Here is an 8,832-nt window from a genome sequence, read left to right as displayed (position 1 = left end):
GTAATTTATATATCAATTATTATTTTCTTGAATATTTTTTATACACCTTTTTCCTATTTAACCAGATGACAAAGAAGGATGGTGTAAAACCAAGTCGTATTGAAGTATTCACAAGAACATATATGAGAAAGAATGAACAACCAATAAATGAGATAGCTGGTGAAGTAATGGTAAATTCCTATTCTTTATATATATAAAGGTACTTTCATTGCATTACAAATTATAACTTTTCACTATTTTACTGTCCTTTCCAAAAAAAAAAGAGAAAGAAATGAATTTACTTGCTAAGGTATGTCCTTGAGTTAAATGTCTCTGGAAGTGCTCCCAATAATGTGTATGCACAAGTTATGGGACCGGACACTCATTGGATTATTCGAATTCTAGGAAAAGGAGCAGCTCCAAGTTCTGTTTATGGCTTAGTATGTAAACAATCTCAGGCTGAGCAAAGAGATTTTGATAAAAGGGTTGAGGTAGAAGTTCAAAAAGCTACCTCTGCTATAAAAACTTAGATGGAGGAAAGGTTGTCTGAAGCTACCTTAGCTATACTTCATAAAGTATCTTTCATAAAATAAAAATTATTATGAGGTTTTATCTTATTTTATATCTTGTATTCTATTTCACTTTTGTAAACTATCAAAGTAACCAATATAATATTTCTTCTCGGGTTAATACAATCAAGAAGATTGGATTTAGTGAAGTACACATAAAAAAATGGGTAAGTATGAAAAATTCAAGATACTTTTTCTCTCTTTTCTTTTGCCTTATTTTCTTTCTTTCCTCTCAGCTGCTGCTATTATATTCATTATACAGTATGTTTGTTTTTTAGAATCCCATTCTGTTGTTTTTTCGCATCTCAATTTGTTATAATCGAAGAGGAAAGAATTCCTTTTATTATATAGTTATAATTGTTTTTTCTGTATGATTTTTTGTGCAGCATTTTGAAGGAGAATTACTGGCAATAAACCTTGACTAATGGAGAGGTGGTTTCAAAAAGCTTTGTTGCAGGATTTAGTCTAGAAGTGAAGAGAATTCATTCGAAAGTGATAATAACGTAGTTACATGTTGAAATTACTGTCTTTTATGATTTAGTTGGATTTGAATTTTACTTAGAGAATAAATCATTTGATTTGGCATCATCTATTTGTACAAAATACTTTTTAGATTGCTAATTTATTTTTTAAGTATTAAAAGGCATTTGTTTTACATATATTTTATTTTGTTGAAGGTTGACATTTGTGGATGTACAAATTGAATATAAAGTGTTATGATAAAACTAAATAGAGGATTATTATTAATATTTTAAAATTTTTGGTACCGACATTAATCTAAATGTTGTAACTTTTTATACGACATTTTGAAAAGTTTTGAAAAAAGTCACTAATCGTTTTTGACATTTATGTAAATGTAAATACAACATTTTCATAAATGTCGTAAATTTTCTTACTGACATTTTTAAAGGTTAAAAGTAAATGTCGTAAATTTCTTACTGACATTTACCTAAATATCGTAAAATAAATATCGTAACTTATCGACATTTACTTAAATGTCGTAAACTACATGTCGTAAATTTTTTACCGACATTTACTTAAGTGTCGAAAAATAAACGACATTGAAATTTACGACATTTGATACAAATGTAAAATAAATGTCGATAAACGAATTTGCGACATTTAAGAAGCTTAACATGACATTTAATAAATGTCGTCGTATCCTCACTTTCTTGTAGTGAAGTATTTTTTACTCTGTCATTATATATTCTTAAATCCGACCAGTACATATATATCTGAGCAGAAAAACTATGAAGAACATTATGAAGATTGTGCTTGTGCTTTCTATCATCATGTGCCTCCTTCTAACACCTACCGTCGCTCGTCGAGCTAGTAGTTCTGGTGCAACTACCACATTGGTCCCAGCAGCTCGTGCTGCGCGAAGAAGCAACAGCTCATCATCATCAACTACCTCCTTTGGATGGTCCTCCATGGCTATGGCTTTATTTGCTTATCTTACATTTGTTTACTTTTGAGCACTCGTCTATATTTACTTATAATAATATAATGTACATTCTTTAATATTTGGTAAGCAAGTGAGGGAGGAAGAAGTCATGTTTTTAATGAAGTGATTTGCATAGAATTAGTGTCCAGTATATTATCTTGCATGTTCAATATATTTATAAGGAGATCTTGGGTTATGTTTGGATACACCTGAAACACCTCAAAGTCTCCAGTACATATATAATTCCAATCAAACTATTAGGGGTGGCAAGTATGCGGGTCGCGTCGAATATGGGCGAGTTAAAAATGGATAATGTAAAAATAGATTATCCGATCCAACCATATTTAATACGTATAGAAAATGAGTTAACCGGCCATATTATCCATGGTTTTTTGAATATAATTCTCTCAAGCTTGAGGAACCCCCAATTTTAGTCTTTACAAACGAAAAAGGGCTAAAATTGACCCTTACCTATTCGCTTAGGTTTAAAGATACCTTTCGTCCACCTACTTTGTAAAAACTTCCCTTACCGTTATAAATCTGGCTCATTCATGCCCTTATTTCTCACGGACCTTTGCTGAATAAAAATTATTTTATTATATATGACGTGGCAATTGCTTATTGGCCAAAATTAAGAATCCTACTATAACCTAGATCTGATCCGTAAATAATCCACCCACGATCCATCTTAGTCGATCCAACCCGTTAAATCCTTTTTAGCCTCTCAAACACTCGATTCTATACCTGACTCATGATCCAATCATTTTTTGCTTTCATTTACCAAAATTTCATATTTTTCTTCCTATTAATTTATTATTGGGTACCTATCCCTTTCCATATTCATCTTTCCCAACTTAATAACCTTCGACAATTACCAACCAAATCACCGGCAACGAACTGTGAAGCTAATTTACTCACATGATTTCGAATTAACTTCAAAAAGCTACGGTATCACAACAAATATAACTTAGGCAAAAAGATAACTAATTAAACCATAAAATCTTAAAATAAACCAGTAATTTAATTAAAAAGAATACATGCTTCACTCATTTAAAAAAATGTTAATTTAAAAATTAAATTAAGGCTGAAAAATCTGAGTGGGGGAGGGAGATCTGTGGGTGTTGAAGGGTGAAGATCTAAAAGTTGGAGCCGACGGTGGTCCTCTATCGGCAATGGTGAGTTATTGAACTTTGGCTAAGGAGGAGAATGATTAGAGAAAATGCAGAGTGGGAGGTCAGGGATGGAAGAGGAGAAGTTGAGAAGTGAAGTTAGGGCATTTTAAAAAGCAGGTCATGGGTCGAGTATGGATATTTCTGGTCATGGAGTGGGCTAATAAGTGGATTTGGGATGAGATTTTAATTTAAGCCAATAGGAACTTAACACATAATAGTAATAAAAAAATTTCTTAATCAAAATAGGGCCGCTAGTTTCGAGGATATGAGTGGGCCGAAAAGTTGACGTTAGGGGCAATTTTTTTCAAAAAGACCACAATCATTTTCTTTGCAGAAATTGACTTCGAAATTTGACACGGCCCCAAGCCTTAGCAAATTAGATTCAATCGCCTCCAAACTTACGATTAAACTTTGTATTAATATTTCTAACAAGAAACTATGTTACCCATTTGATCTCTCACACAAATTTCAAATCTCGGATGAAATTCGATTTCTAAAAGAGAACCAATGACGCTTTCAATGGTGGAACTTGAAATTTCTCCACCCCAAGTTTTCAATTCAAACAACACGAACCAGTGCAACATGAGTCAATTTGGAAATCATTTTGGCTATTTTTTTCTTTAGCAAATCGTGCAAGAAAAGAAGAATATATGGTACAATAGCATACAAATAAAAATACAAATATCGCACAAATTTGAACAAATTTGGTACATCTATAGCAGCATACAAATTTGATACAACAACATACAAATTAAATACAAATTTCATACAACTGATCATACAATATACAATTTATTTATAACTTATCTACAATTTTCATATAATATTATGACAAATTTAATACAACTACAATAACATAAAATTTAAATACACTTTTCATATAATTTTTATACAATATGTCTTTGCATGTGAATTTTATGTAGTTTATATGCGCTTTCAAGAAAAGAAAAACAAAAATGTATTCAATATGTGGTCTTTTTGCCATCACCAATCACCATTCCCTTCTGAACATGGAAAAAGGAAAGCGACAGCTGAAAGTCAATGTACTACGCTCTTCAAACTGTACATTGAGCTCCAAAAAAACCTAAATAATCAGTCATTGAGCTTTTCATTCAAGATTTACAAGGGCGTTCAATAACTATTTGCAAGGAAAATGGCTATTGTTACAAATCTGAGATAACTGGTAACACAGTATATCTATTCAACAAATGTTTTGGCCGATTTTGCCTCCTTCAAACTCATTTAACCCATCCAACCCGTCCAAGGTTGGGCTGGTTATTGACCCGCCCATTCGTTGAACTCAGTTCATTACCAAATTCATCTCAATCCATCTAAAGTTGTGTTGATCTTTAGCACAAATTGATCCATGAGTAGCTTTGTCAAATTATCATTAAAATAATTTTTTTTTTTGTTTGATTTTGTTATATATGACCGTAACAAAAGAAAAAAAGTCTTTGTGATAATCAAACAATTTATTAGAAAGTAACATACATTAATTAAAGTTTGGTAAGAGTTGAGCTGGTTGGGCTATGACCCAAATTTTAGCCCTCTTGACCCAGCCCATCTTACCCCAAATAATTTTTGGGCGGATCAATAACCCGCCAATTTATTAAGAAAATTTTTCATAAAGCACCATCTTTTAGGTGTAATTAGCCATTTATAGATACCTTTTGCTATATTACGGATTATAGATACCTTTTATGTGGTTATTAGATGTATTTGATGTATTTAAGCTATTGTATTCATGAATACAATAGCAAAAATAGGCGTGAATTTTGGGAATCCAGCTAAGCTTGAGATGTATTCAGATGTATTCAGGCGTTATTAGCGTGAAAACAGTAACGTATTTCGCGTATAATATGGAAGGGTGAACTTGTTTAAAACGGAAAGGGAATCAATTCACCTGATATTCTCCTAATTTAACTCAACTAACACAAACTATTGCCCATAAATATGTATTCTTCCATCACGATTCAAGAAGAAAAATAGCGAAAACCAGAGCAACATCTAAATTTCAGTTCTCCCTTTTTTCTGTACCCAGTTCACTTNCCTTTGTGCATAACAACGATTAAAAAAGAACTTGTATCCGGTGGTAGTTTAATTCAAGGCGATATTGTGCAAATAGACGAATCACTTCAAATGTATGATTCCGGTACAGATGATACGCTTGCTCTAGATTTTGTCAATTCAGGAGAAGCAATTGGGGTGTTTGAACTGGACAAGGATTTGATAATTTCAAAAACTAATCAAAGGGAGGTTATGGTTGGCCAAGTATATAAGGATAAGGCTACATTGAAAGAGGTGGTGGAGAATTATGCTATATCTCAAAGGTTTCAATTCCAGGTTGATAGGTCTAATTCTGTCAGGTTTGAGTGTATTTAATTTTTTTTTTTTTTTGTATATTGTATTATTGGTTGGAGTTGTAAGTTATACGTTGATGTATTTATGCGTATCTCTGGATTTTGAGTTGATCTTCACTGATGTGTCTGGTTGTTTATGGTCTTTAAATATATGTATTCATATGAATTTTACTGGTATAATTATATTACGGTGACTCTAATTATTTCCCTATTTTTTTTACTGTTTGTATTTAATTGTATGCCTATAACTATAGTTGTATTCAGTTGTATTCATTGTATTTAAATGCATATAACTGTAATTGTATTCAGTTGTATAATAATTTATATACATAGATGTCAGGATGTATTCATGTGTATATGAGTGCATTTTTTGGATAAACATTTATGCTAACCATACGTATAATGATAAATTCTTTGCAGCTATGCATTAATATGTATGTCAGAAGATTGTGAATGGAAGTTTAAGGCTTCGAGCATTAACAAATCAGAACTAGTCAAAGTGAGAGAGTTTATTGATAACCGTACATGTCCGCTTAAAGACAAGGTGTATGAGCAGCGACAGGCAAGTAGCAGCCTTATAGGTGGTATGATTAGGCCTAAGCTTACTAATCATAAGAGGAAATACACCCCAAAGGATATTATTGATGATGTGAAATCAGATTTAGGTGTTGATGTTAGCTACATATTGGCGTGGCGGGCTAAAGAAAAGGCAATGAATTTTTTGAGAGGTGAACCGGCTGATTCATACAAAAAACTACCAAGATACTTATATACAATGGATAAGACATATCCAGGTTCGCACATTAAAATGGTAAAATCAACCAAAAATAAGTTCATGTATGTGTATATATCTTTGTATGCCTTTATAAAGGGGTTTGATCATTGTAGACCCATTGTGGTTGTCGATGGAAGTCACCTAAAATCTTGCTACACCGGGACATTCGTCTCGGCAAGCACGTTGGATGGTGCAGGTGAGTACGTGAATTATAATAAATTATGTTAATTCTATTAATATTTTAATTCTGTTAATAATTTGAAGATTGAAATACATGTTTTAAAAATATATATTCAAATGTCTTTACAAGCCATATATTGCCACAAGCATATGGTGTTATTGATTTAGAGAAAGATGCTGCTTGGACGTGGTTCTTTGAGCAATTCAAGATAGCATACGGTGACAGGGAAAACATGTGCATCGTTTCAGATAGAAATGAGAGTATCATTAAATCTGTATCGAGAGTGTATCCAGATGTACCGCATTTTGCCTGTATATGGCATCTATGGAACAACGTATATAAGAAATTCAAAAGGAGCCATGCAAAGTTGAGCGAGATATACTTCTCGATGGCAAAAGCATACACACAAGCTGAATTTGACAGTCTGATGGAGAAGTTGGAGACGGTAGATATTAGGGTGAAAGAATACTTGGAGTTAGCTGGATAAGAAAAGTGGGCTAGGTTGTATGCACATGTTAACAGGGGATGGACCATGACGTCAAATATTGCTGAGTCAATCAATGCCGCACTAGTATCACCAAGGGAATTGTCAATATACGACTTCCTCGAAGAAGTTAGGAAGATGTTTGGACGTTGGAATTGCAGTAACCGCAAAGAAGCTACACAGACATACACAACTCTTGGAAAAAAATACCAAGAGATGCTGACTTTGAATGAGGCAATGTCTACACGCATGGCTGTAAGTTTCATTTTAATGTCATTGTATCATATATTAAGCTATTTCTTTAGATAGCTTAATTGTTTTCTAAAATAACTTATACAGAATTTTTTAGACATACGTATTCAGTTGTATTGTCATGCAGTAGCCTTATAATTTTTTTTTAAATGGCATCATTATTCTTATACAGCTGTATTTTACTGATTCAAATGTATTTTACTGTATTCAAATGTATTTTAAAACTTCACAGTAATTGTAACCAACAGATGTATATCAGTACTATGTATCTAGTTGCCTCATTAGTCTTGAATAACAACATGTATTTAAATATATTCCGATGTATTTTCTTTTCAGCTGCCTAAAGTTAAGCAGATGTTTGATGTATTTTATTTAGATGTATTCATAAGCTAAGACGTAATTTTAGTTTATAGTCAGCCTATCTACATATATGATGTATTATTCTGTATTCAAATATTCCAGTTGTATTTAACTGAATAATTCAGCATTATACATAAAGAAATTCATTTGTATGTGCTCAAAACTTATAAGTCTATGTTTAAATGTAGGTGATACCATCGACTGAATACTTACATACGGTTAACGATGGAGGAAGGCATTACATCGTCTGCCTGTTAGAGAGAAAATGCATTTGTGGGAGGTTCCAAGTTGATGAATTACCATGCCCACATGCTTGGGCTGTATTGAGGAGCAAGTTTCTAATGCCAGAAGATTATTGCTCTAACTATTACAAACCAAATTCTGTTGTAATGACATACGATGTGCCTGTGATCCCGCTACCGGACAGAAATGACTGGAACATACCAGCACATGTTGTAGAGGAAGTTGTATTACCACCCAAATGGAAAAGACCTCCTTGAAGGCCAAAGAAGAAGCGCGATAAACCTTTCGGTGAATTGCTGCAGCCAAAAAATCAACATTCATGTAGCATATATGGGCAGGGAGGATATAACAAGCGAACGTGTAGAAATGCTCCACGTAGGATTTAGTTAACACTCTGACATGTATTAGTGCTCCAACGATTTGTCATTACTTCTGATGACATTGTGAAGTAATAAATTTTGAAATGCCTTTCGTGAATAGATGATGGATACATTTAGTTGTAGTATAGTGTTGAATACATTCATTAAATACAACCTTCTCAACATCATCTTAGACAAATTATTATAGACAGTGCATATGTTGTATATACATAACTAATCAAAATAAATCGGAATACAACTATATACTCAGCTATAATATAACAAATTCAATAAATACATATAACCTGAGTAAGTAAAATACATACATCAAGTTGAGTACATACGTAAAAACCTGAAGCATAAATTTTGAAATGCCTTTCGTGAATAGATGTTGGGTGCACACAGTTGTAGTATAGTGTTGAATACATTCAAATACAACCTTCTCAACATCATCATAGACAAATTATTATAGACAGTACATAACCTGAAGCATACAGTTACTGACTTTCAATGACTTTGATAAGCCAAGCAACTGAAAAGTAATACACATTTATATGACATGTTTAATACGTATGAATATATCCTGTAAGATACATACGATAGAAACTGTAGATTAAGCATGAATACTTATGAACAAAACAATGAAACATAGAT

At 32.6% G+C, this 8,832-nt stretch overlaps 2 protein-coding genes and 1 long non-coding RNA gene across 3 annotated transcripts; all 3 read left to right on the top strand.

Annotated features, from left to right (window-relative positions):
* The first annotated feature begins 23 nt into the window (after positions 1 to 23).
* LOC109221844 lies at positions 24 to 1,190 on the top strand. Its single transcript, XR_002067321.1, has 2 exons — positions 24 to 170; positions 935 to 1,190. It is a non-coding gene; the product is annotated as an uncharacterized LOC109221844 (long non-coding RNA).
* A 4,113-nt stretch (positions 1,191 to 5,303) lies between these two features.
* Positions 5,304 to 6,967, top strand: LOC109221842. Its single transcript, XM_019386281.1, has 4 exons — positions 5,304 to 5,530; positions 5,945 to 6,335; positions 6,396 to 6,495; positions 6,648 to 6,967. Exons 1-4 carry the CDS (start codon positions 5,304 to 5,306, stop codon positions 6,965 to 6,967), a joined length of 1,038 nt encoding a protein of 345 aa, XP_019241826.1.
* A 45-nt stretch (positions 6,968 to 7,012) lies between these two features.
* LOC109221841 lies at positions 7,013 to 8,076 on the top strand. The gene is made up of 2 exons (XM_019386280.1): positions 7,013 to 7,219; positions 7,765 to 8,076. The coding sequence occupies exons 1-2, from the start codon at positions 7,013 to 7,015 to the stop codon at positions 8,074 to 8,076; spliced, it is 519 nt and encodes a 172-aa protein (XP_019241825.1).
* The last annotated feature ends 756 nt before the right edge of the window (positions 8,077 to 8,832 follow it).

Source organism: Nicotiana attenuata, unplaced genomic scaffold, assembly GCF_001879085.1.
Source record: "Nicotiana attenuata strain UT unplaced genomic scaffold, NIATTr2, whole genome shotgun sequence".
In the NCBI taxonomy this organism is placed as follows: Eukaryota; Viridiplantae; Streptophyta; class Magnoliopsida; order Solanales; family Solanaceae; genus Nicotiana; species Nicotiana attenuata.
Note: the sequence above shows the minus strand (reverse complement) of the source record. Positions and strands in the feature narration are given on the sequence as shown.

Excerpts from the sequence above, each read along its gene's own strand:
- LOC109221842 (XM_019386281.1), top strand. The coding sequence starts at position 5,304 with ATGTATGATTCCGGTACAGATGATACGCTTGCTCTAGATTTTGTCAAT. Across the intron at positions 6,336-6,395 it reads CAGGTTCGCACATTAAAATG|GGGTTTGATCATTGTAGACC; the intron begins GTAAAATCAACC and ends GCCTTTATAAAG. Across the intron at positions 6,496-6,647 it reads AAGCACGTTGGATGGTGCAG|AGAAAGATGCTGCTTGGACG; the intron begins GTGAGTACGTGA and ends TTATTGATTTAG.
- LOC109221841 (XM_019386280.1), top strand. The coding sequence starts at position 7,013 with ATGACGTCAAATATTGCTGAGTCAATCAATGCCGCACTAGTATCACCA. Across the intron at positions 7,220-7,764 it reads CAATGTCTACACGCATGGCT|GTGATACCATCGACTGAATA; the intron begins GTAAGTTTCATT and ends GTTTAAATGTAG.